At 36.9% G+C, this 15,988-nt stretch overlaps 2 protein-coding genes across 2 annotated transcripts; both read left to right on the forward strand.

Annotated features, from left to right (window-relative positions):
- Position 1: 1 nt before the first annotated feature.
- LOC134745872 (dynein regulatory complex protein 10-like) lies at positions 2-7,621 on the forward strand. Its single transcript, XM_063679967.1, has 9 exons — positions 2-163; positions 824-1,068; positions 1,512-1,619; positions 3,809-4,019; positions 4,373-4,508; positions 4,717-4,866; positions 5,310-5,439; positions 6,248-6,418; positions 7,370-7,621. Exons 1-9 carry the CDS (start codon positions 34-36, stop codon positions 7,619-7,621), a joined length of 1,533 nt encoding a protein of 510 aa, XP_063536037.1. The 5' UTR covers positions 2-33.
- Positions 7,622-7,983: 362 nt separating this feature from the next.
- On the forward strand, positions 7,984-15,334 carry LOC134745873 (dynein regulatory complex protein 10-like). Its single transcript, XM_063679968.1, has 10 exons — positions 7,984-8,107; positions 8,633-8,874; positions 9,295-9,402; positions 9,858-9,890; positions 10,477-10,639; positions 11,271-11,406; positions 13,164-13,313; positions 13,796-13,925; positions 14,668-14,838; positions 15,122-15,334. Exons 1-10 carry the CDS (start codon positions 7,984-7,986, stop codon positions 15,311-15,313), a joined length of 1,449 nt encoding a protein of 482 aa, XP_063536038.1. The 3' UTR covers positions 15,314-15,334.
- The last annotated feature ends 654 nt before the right edge of the window (positions 15,335-15,988 follow it).

The raw sequence follows: 15,988 nt of genomic DNA on the forward strand, positions 1-15,988 counted from the left end.
CGATCCCTGGCTTTTCTTGCAATGTGTCTGTAGATGGAGATTCAGTCAGGTCAGTCCACCTCCACCGCCACCCCCACATCGCTGACTTCACTCTCCAGCGGGTCTGCATTTAGCGACGGCTACCCCAGCGCCAGGGATGACTTCGATCCGACTATGGAAGAGTGTAAGTTATATGTACCTACACCTATTCATTATATGCATAACTGCCCTGGGGGCTTAGCTAACTTAGCGGTTTCACTCACGTATTTTTAGTCACTCGCTCTGCCCTACCCTGCTCTTGCCCTTGCACTTGGCCTGGGGGCCTAGCCAAAATCACAATCGTACACTGACAAACGAAAAGAAAACATGTTAACTACGAAAAGTCACGTGACGATTTCCATACATTATCTAAGTTACGATTATCAATCATTTTGTCATCTTGGCTAAGCCCCCTGCGAGCGTTGTCGTCGCTTGTAGGAGTTGTAGATATGTATTATCCCCGTCGCGCACTTCGCTCATATATAACCAATAATACTTAACTATAAATCAATAATAAACAAATATGGTTATTGGTCAAATTGAAGGGGTTTAGTCAGCCAAAACCGCCCTAGTGAGGTTATTAGCACTTTACGTACATATGTCGAAAATTTAAAGAGCCATATGTACTGTAAAACGTTGTATGATCCACGTGCGAATAGGTTATTCGCAACTCGTGTCGATTTAAAACACCCTTCGGTCGTTTTTTAATTTATCGCCACTCGTTGCGAATTTCCTACTTTTCGCACTTGTATCGTAATGTACTATTAAATGCAGATAACATTCCTATTATGTGACTATATTCCAGCTCTTTCCCCCGTGGACTTAGAAGCTCTGATCCAAACCGAGCGCATCACGAAGATCTTAGACGAGTGCGTGTACAAGACCAAACTGGCCATCTGCCTCCCGAACCTGGTGAAGGAGTTCCACACCCTCAGCTCCATCCTCTCCAGCCAGAACATGGACGACCTGGTCTTCATATTTGAGCAGTACGATAAGCCGCTATTTTCTAATAGCTTCTTGAATATGGAGGCTTTGGAGGACATCAAAAGTGTAAGTTTTATAGGTGGATCGTACACACAATAGGTACAAAAATTATGTTCCCGGAAGTTACAATTATACTTAACCTTTTGGACGCCTATGACGGATAGAGTGGATAGACGGATTAATCGGTCACAGACCACAGAGCAACATAGACCTACGTGCATGTGCATAAAGTTCAATTTCAGTTTTGACACTTCAGTGACGCTGACGTGGCGTCGAAAAGGTTAATTTATGATTTTGACATAACCATGTCGACGTAGTTTTGTGCTTTTGCACTTTGGGATACTATAAAATCCTCCATTGATAATTTTTCCATCAAATTGACTCATGATGACTAGTCCGTAGGCACTAACTAATAAGTGTCTGTTTTTTTACTCTTTATAAATAAATCATTATAAAAACAGACACTTATGTCTGTTTTTTACTTTTTATAAATAAATCATTTTTTTCAGGGAGCAAGTACACTGAAAAACCGGTTAAATCCTGAATTAGGTCACCTTATGTACATTATGTTCAGCTACCCTGCACTGAAACCTAAAGTTGAAGAAATGGTAGAAAAGGTACTTAGCGAATTTAGCGATATGACTATATTTAAATATTTTTTATCGATTCCAACTTTTTATGCTAATAAATATTAATAATTTGTTTTGTTTCAGATGAAACTTGATTGTCAGGTAACTATGGTGGATTATTTCTTTTAATGCCATTCCTTACTACTAACGCCATCTATACGCACTCTACTATCAGAGTTTCCTCTATTATGGTCTGTATCTTTAGGTAGTTAAATAAATGTAAATAATGTGTTTTTAGCTTTTTGGGTACTTGAAAACCTGTTAACCAACCAAATAGAAAACTGCCCGGATCAGTTCCTTCATCGTTCTGGTTTTAACCTATTTCATTTAATCGTGTAATGTTTTCATCTACCCTCAAATGGCTTTTCGATCTCGTTTTAGGTTCTTTACTAGGGCGAAGTTATAGCAAATATTACAAAACTAAATTACTATTGATTAATCAAATCATTTCGATTTATTCTTATGAACAAAATAGCACGATAGCAGCTTCGTTGTTACGTTGAGTAAGTAATATATCGTAGCAAAGATAGATATAATCGTAGTAAAAATTCTGTAAGTTTTGGCACATCGAGTTAAATTAATTGACCTGAAGATATTTTTTACCCAATAAAATACCTAGGTGTGGTTTGTTGACATTCTTTTAAATACCTAAAGACACGAACACAACACACGCAAAAGCAATACCTACTTTTAAAATGTGCGATATTTTTCAAATGATTAAAATGAATGCTGTAAGTATATGTGCAAATATACACATTTTTTATTTATTTGACGACCGGTCTGGCCTAGTGGGTAGTACCCTGCCTGTGAAGCCGATGGTCCTGGGGTCGAATCCCGGTAAGGGCATTTATTTGTGTGATTAACATAAATATTTGTTTCTGAGTCATGGGTGTTTTCTATGTATACAAGTATGTATTTATCTATATAAGTATGTATATCGTCGCCTAGTTATAGTCCAACAAGAAATTGTTAGGGCTAGGTTGATCTGTGTAAGATGTCCCCTAATATTTATTTATTTTCCCCTCACTAGCTCGGAAAGTTGTCTTTTATCCTTTAAAACAAGCGGGGAAAAACGCATTTTATCCACTAGTGGGGAAAGTAATTTGACCTTGGATGGAGCGTGTTTAAGTAGCTTGACAGATAACAAAACGTAAAACGCTCATAATAATGATTCGTTTGATATTAGTTATCATTAAACAAATGGTTGGAGAATCTAATAAGAAATACCAAATTTAGCTTTATTTAATGATTTTATGTCATAAACCTTAAAGTTCCATAAGAAACGTTTGTTTTTTAATAATGATGTTAAATATAATTCTGAACGCACAAGTTGAGTAAATGCAATTTCAAAACGCATCATTGACTATGGATGGTATAGAAAGGATCGCAATCTCTTATGGCAGAATTGTTGTAAAAGTGACCGCGTTAAGCTTTAAATAATAGTTCCTAATCTCTCCGGTGGCGCTAGTTAGGCTCTGGGACATGAGTATAACATGAACCATATAAGATATACAGTCTCCATGCATATAAGGCAACAAATAACCCGACCAAATTACGTAGGTTGTTTTTGGTAGTATTTCGGTGTATGGTGGCGCCGCCTAATTACTGTTTTTTGATGGACACTTTTCATACATGGAGATTTGGCTCCTTTATACAGTCTCCATGTCATTGACATTTCATACGTCAGAAATGTCAACATTGTCAACAAAATTTTTACTTAAAAACTTCTCACGTAAAAAAATGAGTGATTTCAGTGATGAAGATGATCTAACGCCTGTGGATGTTGCACTTTCCTCGCTATAGTGAGGTGAAAAGTTTTGTGTTACACACGGGTGCAAATGTATTTTACTTCTCGTGTGTTGAAACACTTGCTACGCTCAGGATTCTATTTTAGAACCACTCGCTTCGCTCGTGGTTCAACTATAGAATCCTTTCGCTTGCTCGTGTTTCAATTCCACACTCGCGGGTAAAATACAACTTTGCACCCTTGTATAACAAATAACTATTATTTATTTAAAAATAAATGTTCTACTTATGATCGATATTTTGTCCCCTACTTTGCACGTTCTTCGGCATATTATTTTGCGAGATCATTGTCACACAATCATGTCATCTCTCGCATCGTCTAGCCAGCTCTCTTCTTGGGCCTTTAACCTTCTACTAGGCCTATGTGAAAGCCCAAGTGCTTCTATTGTTCTAATTTTACACATGTAACATCACGACAGGATGGTGTAATGCCGCCATCCCTGGACTACTTGGAGACGTTGGAGCAGTTCCGAGAATTGATGGTGAGGCAGCTGTCCACAACAGCGGCCGAAGAGCTTGCAGCCAAGTTTAAAACTAAGAAACTTGAGGCGCAGAATGCGAAACTAATAGCGAACATTAAAGGTAATATTTATGAAATATTAAAAAACAGGTCTACCTATTAACTTACATATATAGTACTTCTTAGGGTTACTTTCAATTAACAATTTAGGTAAAAGTATCGTTATTTATGGAATGGGGAGTTAAATATCGGAAATGGAATCTGTCCAACAAATCCATTAGAAACCAAATTTTAATTGCTTATCGTCAAAAAATTATAAAAAAGGTACTTGAAATGTAAAATGCTCTAGTGCAGAAATGTATCACTTTCTGCACTTGTAGAACAACAATGACCCACTCAGAACATGAGAAATAAAAAGTAAAATGCAATTGCTTGAACAGTGTCCTTAAAATACCTTAACTCCGACCGTTTGCAGAAAAATCTGAAGCATTGGAGGCTGAAAAAGAAGCGTTTGAGGCGGCGATGGAAGAGAAAAGACAGAAGATTAAGTCGCTACAAGACGAGCTTGAGGAGATACAGGCTGAAGCTTCAAAGGATATCAAAAAGAAAATGTATGACCTATATATAAATAAGTAGCCAAGCAGTAGAGGATAGTTACTTATACTTTTCTAAATGTACCCATTTCTGTTAAACATTTTTGCTTTTGTCTCTTTCATTAAGTATAGATGTTTCCACATTGATGCCACTCTTGGCTTGTGCCTTGTGTTTGGATTTCATCCAGTTTTCACTGGTTTTATTAGTTCATATAACTTTTTTCAGTTTGGATTCCGAACGTCAAATGGTGCTTGAGAGTCGCGTGCACGCCGTGAAGAAAAACATCTTGCAAGACGAGCAAGCAGAGACGACGCGCGTCTACAAAACCTTGCTGGCAACCCATGTGCAAGAAGAGAAGAAACTGAGAGCTCGCAGGTTGGTTGATGCATCATAAAATCAAATATTCGGCGAGCGCGTCTAGTCCGCGGCCAGCCTCAGACCCTTTCTACCGCTCACTATCCAAATTTATTTCTTACGAAGTTTGAATCTATCTATAGGTAGTTGTGTTGTTAGTTGGGTTGAATTTCATTTGTTTAAAAATTTAACTAAATAACAAAACTACTTTGTTGCACGAGGCTATATATTATTTAGGGTCTAACCACAACAAAACAAACACGCACACTCTCTTTAACCCTTTAATGTGATTTTACACTTAAGTGTACGCAAGCTTTGTATTCGGAACTCTGACTAAAACTCAAAATTCAACATAAGTCATATTAGAATAGATATTAATGAAATTTTGAATAACATTCTGTTCTAAACAGAATTATTATCCTATTCAACGCCCAATACGTAAGTGAATGTTTATAAATCTCAAGGTTGAAAGTGGAGACACAATTGATCTCCTGGATCAAGAAGTACGACCTGGAGATGACGGACAAGCAGGTTGAACTCGACGATTTTCAGCAGAAGTACGATGATGAAGTGCGTGGGTGTCGGGAGCTAGAGGTAACCAATAATTAGTAGGTAGTAACAGTGTATGAGTGTACCTACCTAGACAGCGTAGTCTTCATTAAACAGGCCGCTACAACAACAAATACTAAAAAGTACGGAACCCTCGGTGGGCGAGTCCGACTTGCACTTGTCCGGTTTTTGTGTTTATTTTGCTCCAATCGGTAACAGAATATAGTTACGGTTATTTATTTAGTTATTTTTCCGTACCGTAAAATGGGGTGAGTAGGCGCAAAACTGACATTCAAACCTCGATAACATTTTATTTTTACATATGCAAACTGAATGGTGTATATAATAAGTGTTCCGGACGTTTGTATTTTAGTTTTTATTTTATTTTGGGTAGTTCCATTTAATAACTTTGACGATAAACAGGAAATTCCACCTCACCCCGTAGTCCCTTGTAATTGGGGTGAGATGGGATTTCATACAATGGTGATTTCGGAAGATTATTGAATCGATTTTTTTTTATTATGAGTATCACAATAGCTCCATTTTAAATTGGAATACATTATTTTTGTAGCAGTAGCCTTAAAATCCCATCTCACCCCCTTTCATCCCTTCTCTCCCCATTCATTACCCAACTCTCTCAGCGAACCCTACTCACCCCATTTTACGGTACCATAGCATTTCTAAAATATGTGTAACTAACACTAGGATATCAAATGAAAGCTAGTGAAAATACCATTTTAAAAATATGTGTAACTAACACTAAAAAGTCGTTTTCAATTTTCAATTTATTTTTTATTATGCAGTCGGGTTTTATGTTTTTATAATAATTACCTAATCATTTTCTCTTGTTCAGGAGAAACTAAAAATCCAAAATGTAGAGTACATTCCTCTGATGGCGGAGAGAGAAGAAGAGTACCACAGAGAGATGAAGGAGAAAATGGAGAAGTTCCTTCTAGAACATGCTGCGCGGGTCATTCAGTCCGCTTGGCGCAAAATCCTTCTTAACAGAACTGAAAGAAAGAAGGTAATGTAATATGCAGTAAATATCTGTGAGAATGTCTTTCTTTTACGCATTCACTACCAACCTTTTCGTAGCGATACACGCGTAGCTGATTCTAGTGTTTTCCCGCTTTGTAGAGGAAAGCGACTATGAACAGAGCTCCCGCCGTGCGGGTTCCTGGCACTCAATGTGTTAATTTATCATTAAAGTAAGAGAGATCTGAAATAAACATTAATGGTTAAAATTATATATAAATGTAAGTATATATAGGGGTGTGGCGCTCTCTTGTGTCAGAGGCCAAGATCCTTTTTGGGTCACTGAGCCAGTGAAGTAGTAGTATGTATGTAAGGTGTACGTACGTCTTGTTGAGTGGGCTAAGTGTCGAAAGTAATCTGAAAAAAATCTTTGTTATTAATTGAACACAAGCTTGTGGATATTACTTTGAACACCCCACCCGCTTAAACACTTATGTTGCTGGTTGTACCTAACGCTTTCTTTATATTACATTAATTAATTTGTTACATGCTGCAGAAAGGAAAAGGTAAAAAGGGAAAGAAGAAAGCGTAATCTCAAAGAATGTAATAAACGATATTTTTTTATAACTTGTTTTCTTTTTCCTTTGGCGGTTTATATTTATTTATTGGTGGTTCATAAAAGTTCTAAGCAAACTATATTAGAGTACAAAAATACAAGTAGACATTACAATACAAGTAGTTATAAATAAGTGAAGTTTCCTGTTAACTACATTTTTTTTAAATGCTTGTTTTGAAAATGTGAACTCAAAGTTCATAATAAATCCTGTGCGTTTTCCATATCTGTCAAGCAAGTTAGAAAAACATACTCAAATCGGGTAACTTTGGTTGCCATGCATATCATGGCACGAAAACGGTCTAATAGGGAAGATCGAAAATGGTTATAGGAACGCTAATTAAACACATTGTGTGTCTGTTTACTTAATAGAAGTGATATTTACAGCTTTGGAAATTACAAAAACAACAAAAGAGAATGGAAAAAGAAGAAGCTGAAAAGTTGCGAAAAAAGAATACGCCCAAGAAATTAAACAAACGCGTTAAAACTGTTGACCGTCCTGAAATAAACGAATCGCAAAGTAATGAAAAGAACCCTAAAATAAAAAAGCCTCAAACAAACGATAATAAGCTTAAAACAAAGAAGCAGCTAAAAAGCGTTGCTCATCCAAAAACTAAACAAACGGCTGTAAAAAAGTGATGATTTATGTGTTCTTTTCAGTTTCATAATTGTTCATATTTCTATGTAGGTATACGAGAGGGATATCTTAGTGCTTTTCTCGGTTGTATTCAAGACAAACATAAAATAAATTTGCCGACTTTCTTGAATAAATAATTATGTCAAGAGTACCACTGCCTCTGTGTGTGATGTATTTTTTAATTGCCATAAATTGACAAATCTTGTCATTCTTTAGTTTTACTACACTGACACTGACATTTTTATTTTGCTTTTGAAGTTTTTATTTTATTTTTGTTGTTTTATATTTATATATATATATTTATTTTTTATACGAATTTTCTTTAATTATATCCTTTTGAAAATCTTCTTGAACGTACCTCATAATGAGTGAATCATTGCAATCCTGCTCTTTATCCGAAAGTCCATCTGAGAATACTGGAACAAGCAGCATCAGCAGCAGCAATGCTTCGCGATCTACCGCGCAAGTAGAACATGAGAAAGTTGGAGGTAGGTGCCTGCATTAATGGTCATATACCCAGCTGATCAGCTAACAATTAAATTTGGTAATGGCTCAAAAGAGCAATGAGCTCGCCTCGGGAGGTTCTTTGGTTGATATAATACCGTTTAGCAACATTCACCAAAGTATCTACAGTAATTAGACCCTTTCCTGTCTTGTCCGGACATGTATTTACTTCTGATTGTAACACAGGTGCGCGAGCGCGGCGAATCCCTAGTTCCTTACTAATCGAGTAGGTGTCTGCAAGGGTTAAATACATCTTTAAATTTTCTATTTTTAAACACATATTCTGTTGAGAGGGACAAAGAAAGGTTTATGGTGTTTTCCTGTCCTTGATGGTCTGACTCTCCTTTCCCTATCTTGCAGATACCAGAAAATGGCCGGCGGAATAAATGAACTAATAATAAATCTTAATGTCACACAGAGTACTTACTGCCCAGCCAGGACAGGGCCTTTGGTTCATGTTTAGTATAATAATTTTCGTAATTTTCTATCAAATGCTTGTTTCTTTTTAGATTCGTCCCCGATGGACATGGAATGCAACATCCAAACAGAGCGCATCACAAAGTGTCTGGACAAGTTGGTGTACCAGACAAAACTAGCGCTCTGCATTCCTGCCTTGATGCGCGACAAAATTTTGGCCGATATTTTGACGTCTAGAGATTTAGACGACGTTGAGTTCATTATTTTGCAGTACGACGATCCTTTTTCGTCTAACAGTTGTATGAATATGATTGCTATTGGAGATATAGAAGCGGTAAGCACGAGTTAAACTTAAACTCCACATTTTTATATTATCTTCTATTACAATTAGCAAAATAAATGTACAAAACAGAAAAAACTTATTAAAACAAGGTAGGTTAAATTTAAAATGAGTTTGCCAAAGAGCATAGCATCCTTGCCACCTAACTTTCTTCTAGCTGGGCGCGGCCTTGTTCTAGTAAATTTAATGCAGATAGAAATACCCCTTTGGTAAACTCCGTGACTTCTTTGGTCACCATAGATACACCAATATGGTAGATACTCGTAATTCGTTGCAATAGCCGTGTAAATAAAATTAAAATGGAATACAAAGTAGCTACACAAACCAATAAAGGACGGGCAAAGCTATCAAAGACTTGATGATGATGCTTTTAAGTGAAAGTGGTTTATTTCTAACGATGAAATGTAATTTCAGGGAGACATGTCATTGACGAACCGTGTGAATCCTGACTTAAGTTACTTGATGTGTACTCTGTGCAGCTATCCAGCGTTGAAGCCTCACGTGGAAAGACTTGTAGAAAACGTTAGTCTCCGTTTATTTTACTTAATGCGTTCGGCTGCTCCGTGCGTTTTAAACACGTACTTGTGAATTTTAACAATCATTGCACTTGTGTGGATTATTTATAAATTTTATAGAATTATATCAAATTTTGATTGGATCGGAGTGGCGAGCCTTGGGGAGGGCTATGTCCAGCAGTGGACGTCTATCGGCTGACATGATGATGATGATGATGATATCAAATTTTGAAATCATCAATTAAATTGTTTTCAAAATTTTAATATTTTTTTTTGTGCGACCTTGAAGATCACTCACGCTGATTGGTGCATGCGATATGAAGTGAATAACGTGCGTGAGATGCACGCCAATCGTCAGTCGATCGTTAAGGTCGTATCAAAACCAGTTAAAAACGTAACGAGTCGTTTAATCTAAATCGGGCTCCTGGACGTGAATTGATAAAATTGATTCGTAATTTTCAGATGAAAAGAGATACTTTATGCAGCACAAACCAGGTACCTAATTGCATACACAAAACAATATACAAAAAAGTAGCATGTATGCTACTTTTTTATATATTAATATTGTTTGTACAAATTACCTTCTATAAGTAGGTAAATTCCTAATATACCTAGTAGTACTATTCTTGTAAATAATACCTAGTAGCAGGCAGGGTGGTGGTAGGCATCTTGTTCATCTAGTTTTAGTATAAGTAAGGATATCTGTTTAAGTTCCGATTACAATGCTGTCCTAAAATTAATGTCTAACTCCTAGTGGGAATTGTGTTAGGATGCATGCTTATTTTATCATTAAATTTTATAATCTTATCTGTGTATTGTTATTGGCCTGTTTCTCTTTTTTTCCCCAATAAAGAAAATAAAATAATCTTTACAAACTTATTAATTACCTAGTTAGCTAAAACAGGGTAAATATTGTTTTACCTATATTGTGAAAAGCCAGTTTTAGCACAATTTAGCGCCAGAAGATTGTCAATTGGTACTCGCTTTGGTTGACTTTGGACAGCTGCCAATTGAAAGCAGCTTTATAGGTCAGTTGAAGTAAATCATTTGTTGAAATCCATAAAGCGGTTTCATTTTCTAGAGTTTAAAATCCTCGCCCGGTTTGAATCATCTGCTAAAGTTGGAGGAGTTCCGCGAGCTGATGGTGCAGAGAATGAAAACTACGGCGGCAGAAGAGATCTCAGCGATGATATGCACCAGGAAGCTTGAAAAAAGCAACCACGAGTGTCTTAAGAAAATCGCAGGTAAATAATTCTATGGAATCCTAACTTTGAGAGGGATGGTTTAAACTAGTTAAAAGATGGTTGTAATCATGGAATCATGAAATTACATACAGTACGTAAGTACTTGCTAATCCGGACTATCCGAAGAGGTATTTAGTGGTAAAAATCAATAGGTAATAAGTACTAGTTCTTCTGTCTACTGGTATTTATACTTTACATACAGCTCTGGGGTTCCAAATCAGCGAATCTCAACTTTATTTGTATGACGATGACGTTAAAGAATTGAAGGCAGTGCTTCAAATTTCTGTGTAACCTCGTTTCTCGTCCTTACGGAAGGTATCAAAGAATATAAAGGAGCCCACTGACTATCAGTCTGCCGGACGATATCAGCCTGTCAGTTGTTCGGAACTGTCAAATTTTTGTTCTAACTGACAGGCCGATATTGTCCGGCGGACTGATAGTCAGTGGGCCCCTTAATAGTCGAGGTATCCAGAGTGATTTTATTATATCTGACCATACTCTGAGGGTTGACTATGTAAGTCAAACTGAACAACTTTTACTATATGTATAATATTTGTACCTACTTATAATTTTATGTTTGAACTTCTACGTCTCCGTATGTAATTTTATATTATAATTATTGTTAATTTAGAGGACAATAAGTGCCTTCAGGAAGAAAAACTTGAGCTCGAAAAGCAAATCCGACATAAAATGGAAGTAATAACTGTGCTAAAACAAGAGCTACAAGCCAACCAGCAAAAATCTTCCATTGTGAGGAAAAAACAGATGTAAGACACAATATATTTTCGTACGATTTAATGTAGGATTTCGTATAGAACAAATAAATACATAACTATACATAGTCTGTAAAAACTATAATATTCCGGTTCCGTAATTTCATCAATTATATTGGGTTGAATACTTAGTACCTTGTACTAGTAGTAGTATAGAGTAGTTTTTACCAACTTAAACAACAAGTTAAAACTAACGAGGAAATTAAAGCACATGTGTATTTTACAAACATGACTAAGCAGAAACTTGTAGTATTTCTTGAGGTTTCTTTCACTGAATAATTAAGTTACCGTTATTTATGGAATCGAGAGTTAAATAACAGAATGGAAATAAGACGATAAATTCATTATGAACCGAATCTGCATTTGCAAGTACTGAAAATATTAAAAAAAATACTTGGAAAGTGTAACGTCCCCAGTATATCCCTCGGGTTACTTGTATTTACAGGAGCACAAGGAAATAACCGTTATGCCGGGGCCACACTAACGGGAAACGCCGGGAAACTCGTTAATTCGACATACGGCCACACTGGGACTATCGCGATAATCAACGGCGTTTCTCGCCGTTTTCCGTTAGCATTAGGATTGTTCATGTATTACAAGAATGAATCTGAACCTATCCGCGATGTCATGCGTTTCTTTAAGTATAATTATTTACCTATATTACAGAAAGTAAAACTCTAACGTATCACTTTCATTCAACCCGCTTCATACATTAACACCCCATTTTTCTGAGCATAAAAAAAATATTTTCTTCTTGTTTCGATGGCTACAGACCCAAGTAGCACAAAGCTGCATTATATAATTCCACACTAGGTCCACATCGGTTGTTTAAGCAATATTAACGAGTTATTAGTAACCCCGGCTCGTACCAATGAGTTTTTCGGAACTTATGTACGAAATATCATTTGATATTTACCAGTCGCTTTTCGGTGAAGGAAAACATCGTGAGGAAACCGGACTGATCCTAACAAGGCCTCTCTGGGTTGAAAGGTCAGATGGCAGTCGCTTTCGTAAAAACTAGTGCCTACGTCGATTCTTAGGATTAGTTGTCAAGCGGACCCAGGCTCCCAGGAGCCGTGGTAAAATGCCGGGATAACGCGAGGAAGAAGAAGAACGAGTTATTAGTGTTCACTCGGACTGCAATAGCTGCATAATCTAATCTAATAAGAATCTAGATCCTTTACGTACGTTCACAAGGTTTTATATTACATTACACTACCTCCTATAACACTTTACGAGTCTTCTCACAGAAAATACTTAGTCATTTATATATAAAAATCAATTGCTGGTTGGGATCCTACTTTTAGAGTAGGTACCTACTACCTGCAAAACGGAACACAAAGTATATTTTCAATAGCCAGTATTTGATTTTATAATATTTTGGATATTATTATTATAAAAATGGATTTATTGCCACCCAATACTAGCGCCTTTTAAGCGTCGGCGTCTAGTCAGTGCTATGGAAAATGGTGTCGCTGCGCAGTCGCGCCAACGTTGCGTCCAGCAGCAGCCATAGAGTTAAGGATGACTCACATTAGACCGGGACGTGTCCGGGCCGGAGCTTCCGGCGCTTACTTTTCTATGACATGACAGGTGATCACGCGTGATGCTTTATATAGAAAACGAAGCGCCGGAAGCTCCGGCCCGGTCACGGCCCGGTCTAACGTGAGTCGTCCTTTAAGTAGACGCCGACGCTGGGAAGATGCTAGTAGGGGGTGGATCCTAAGCTTCCAAATTTTCAACTTTTTCAGCCTGGATTCTGAACGTCAAATGGTACTGGCTACGCGAGCCCACAAGGTCAAGTACCAAATGCTCAAAGAGGAAGAGGTCGAGAGCCAGGAGCTTTACGGCAGATCACTCGGTAACAATATGACGGCTGAAAAACAACAACGAGATCGCAGGTATTAAATCATCACCGTATCAGACAACAGGAGAACAATTCAAACTTACATTTTGACATCACAATGATGTCATTTTGTTTTCATTGGCCCGTGCGTCTCGTTCGCGTCTATACATGTATAGTGAGTACTTACATGTAAGTAGGTACAAGTGTAGGTACGCAATGATAGCTAAATGACATTATTTAGATATAAAACTGTACGTCTACTGCTGGAAAAGCAGTTCGTGACTTGCCCTCATCTGCTGCAAAAGATCGCCTCGTGTGCTACCTCAAAAAGGGTAATAGATACCTCATTTCGAGTGTTTGGCGGGGCGTGCAGCGTGGCGTCGGGCTCACAAGTGATTTGAGCAGCGTGCACTAAGGCCGCTCCTATACGTTTGCTTTTGTTTAACATGCACGCCGCACGCCCCACCCTGCTGCACTGCAGTGCTAACCTAACTCGAGCGTCCACTCAGGCCTATATAGGTGTTTAATGAATTTCAGAAGGAAAGTGGAAACGCAGTTGCAGTCGTGGGTGCAGAAATACGACTTAGAAATGTCGGCTAAGCAGGAAGAGCTGGACGAGATCACTCAGCAGTGCGACGACGAGGTTGAGAAATGCAAGGAATTGAAGGTAGTTCTTGTCACTTCACATTTCTGTATAACTTAGGTTCTCGTCCTTGCGGTGTATCCTCTAGTGGCTCAGGGGCCTATAAAAAGTTATTTCCATTCTATTTTGACAAATCAAAATTGAATTTATCTTTGCAAGTTTTGACATATGAGCGGCTAATGGATGTTTAGTTATCTATACCTTAAGAATTCAGTTCATAATTGAGAATTACAAGTACCAAACACCGAAATAAACATAAACCTGCTGCAAATTTATTAACTTGGCCGTATGAGACAGAAGTCATCATTTTTAAGTAAAAAAAATAAAATAAATAAAAATAAATAAACGTTTATTCAAAGATCTTACTTACAACTAAATACATATTTTCTTCTGCCAAACCACACAGTGGTTTGTTGGCAGACGAGGCTCCTTTGCGTTTGTGGATAAGTATTGTCAATTGTGCAGCATGTATTAGTAACTAGCTTCTACCCACGACTTTGTGATAAACAATGGTGATATTAATGATAAAAAATATTCCATACCAAATTTCATCGAAATCGGTTTAGCGCCTTTAAGCGTGAAGAGGTAACGGACAGTTACTTTCGCATTTAATATATTAGTAGAGATTCTTCTTATACCACATTATGTAGATAAAACCTTTGAAACAAACAGCAACAATTGGTGTTTAAAATTTTTGCTAAATTACAATTTCGCATGGTGAGTTTTTTAGTTTGCACAGATAAAAAAATATATATTTTCGTCACAGCTCAAGTTAGAGAAACAGAACGAGGAATTCTTCCCGCTAATGGAGGAGAAAGATGGTGAATACCATCAAGAGATGACCGCCAAGTTGGACAACTTCATCGTCGAGCACGCCGCGAGGGTTATTCAGTATGCTTGGCGTACGACGTTAAAAAACCGTGATGAAAAGAAACAGGTAATGCTGTTTCTACTTTCTGCCTTCGTGACCCTGAATCGCTTTTGGAGAGATTATTTCCGAAAATATTACAGGCCTAGAATGTACAAGACTGCCTGTCAAAAAACAAAAGTGCGGCGAAAATATATTGAATTCATAATAAATTATTTGCTTTAGTAGGAAAATTAATAGGTATTAATTTTATCAAAAAACAGTATTTAAGATATCCATAAGGCTATGAAAGACCTATCTAACGACATGACACAAACCAACCTGTAACGCTATCTTTTTAATTAAATTTCAGTTGACAAAGTTAAGGAGAAAAATGGAAGCGGAGAAAGAAGCGGCGGCTAGGAAAGCAGAAATAGAAGCCAAGAAGCAAGCGCTGCTAGAGAAGAAGCAAAGAGCAAAAGAGAAGGCTGAAGCTAAAGCAGCAGCTAAAGCTGCCAAACTAGAAGCTAAAACTAACAAAGATAAAGAAGGACAGGAAGATTGAGAAGGACAAAAATAAATTCAGCCAGAACGATAGAGGTGGCCTAGTTTCGATTATTTTATTTCTCGTGTTGGGTTTGATCACATAATATTATGAAGATTATTAACTGGGTTCTAGAGTCAAACCAAGATAACTCTACAGCGATTTTAATACGACAGACTGTGCAAGTGTTATTTTAAACGTCAAATTTCTATGAAATTATTACGTATAAATTAACGCACTGTATGTGCAAGTAAGGTGTAAAATCGTTGCAGAGTTATCTTGGTCTGGCCCTATAGACCTTTTTTATGTTATTTTTGTATGAACAAATATTTGTAGTATTTTTTGAGGTTTGCTATTTTTTATTCATTTTATGTTTATTGTTGTTTATATTTCATATTTACATAATGATAGAGTATACTTACTTCTTTTTGTCTCTTGCATAACTTTATGTTGTTTAATATGTCTTAAAAAATACATATAATATGATATAAATAATATACGATTTTTATTCATTTATGAAACTTTTGTTTATTTATTGTACAAAGGAAAAATACATCATACAAGGGTAAAGCATACCAATAAAGTTGTGGCAGATATTTCACATTTGAATGGGATTTTTTTATTTGTTATCTATATTTTTGTCAGATTTTTATAAAATTTGTTAAATTAGAAGAGGGGTTAGCTAAGCGGAATAAA

This window comes from Cydia strobilella, chromosome 12 (genome assembly GCF_947568885.1).
Source record: "Cydia strobilella chromosome 12, ilCydStro3.1, whole genome shotgun sequence".
Classification (NCBI taxonomy): Eukaryota; Metazoa; Arthropoda; class Insecta; order Lepidoptera; family Tortricidae; genus Cydia; species Cydia strobilella.

Coding starts and splice junctions, on each gene's coding strand:
- LOC134745872 (XM_063679967.1), top strand. CDS start 34: ATGGAGATTCAGTCAGGTCAGTCCACCTCCACCGCCACCCCCACATCG. Junction 1,620..3,808: donor TTGAAGAAATGGTAGAAAAG/GTACTTAGCGAA, acceptor CCTATGTGAAAG/CCCAAGTGCTTCTATTGTTC. Junction 5,440..6,247: donor GTGGGTGTCGGGAGCTAGAG/GTAACCAATAAT, acceptor TCTCTTGTTCAG/GAGAAACTAAAAATCCAAAA.
- LOC134745873 (XM_063679968.1), top strand. CDS start 7,984: ATGAGTGAATCATTGCAATCCTGCTCTTTATCCGAAAGTCCATCTGAG. Junction 8,108..8,632: donor AGAACATGAGAAAGTTGGAG/GTAGGTGCCTGC, acceptor GTTTCTTTTTAG/ATTCGTCCCCGATGGACATG. Junction 14,839..15,121: donor ACCGTGATGAAAAGAAACAG/GTAATGCTGTTT, acceptor ATTAAATTTCAG/TTGACAAAGTTAAGGAGAAA.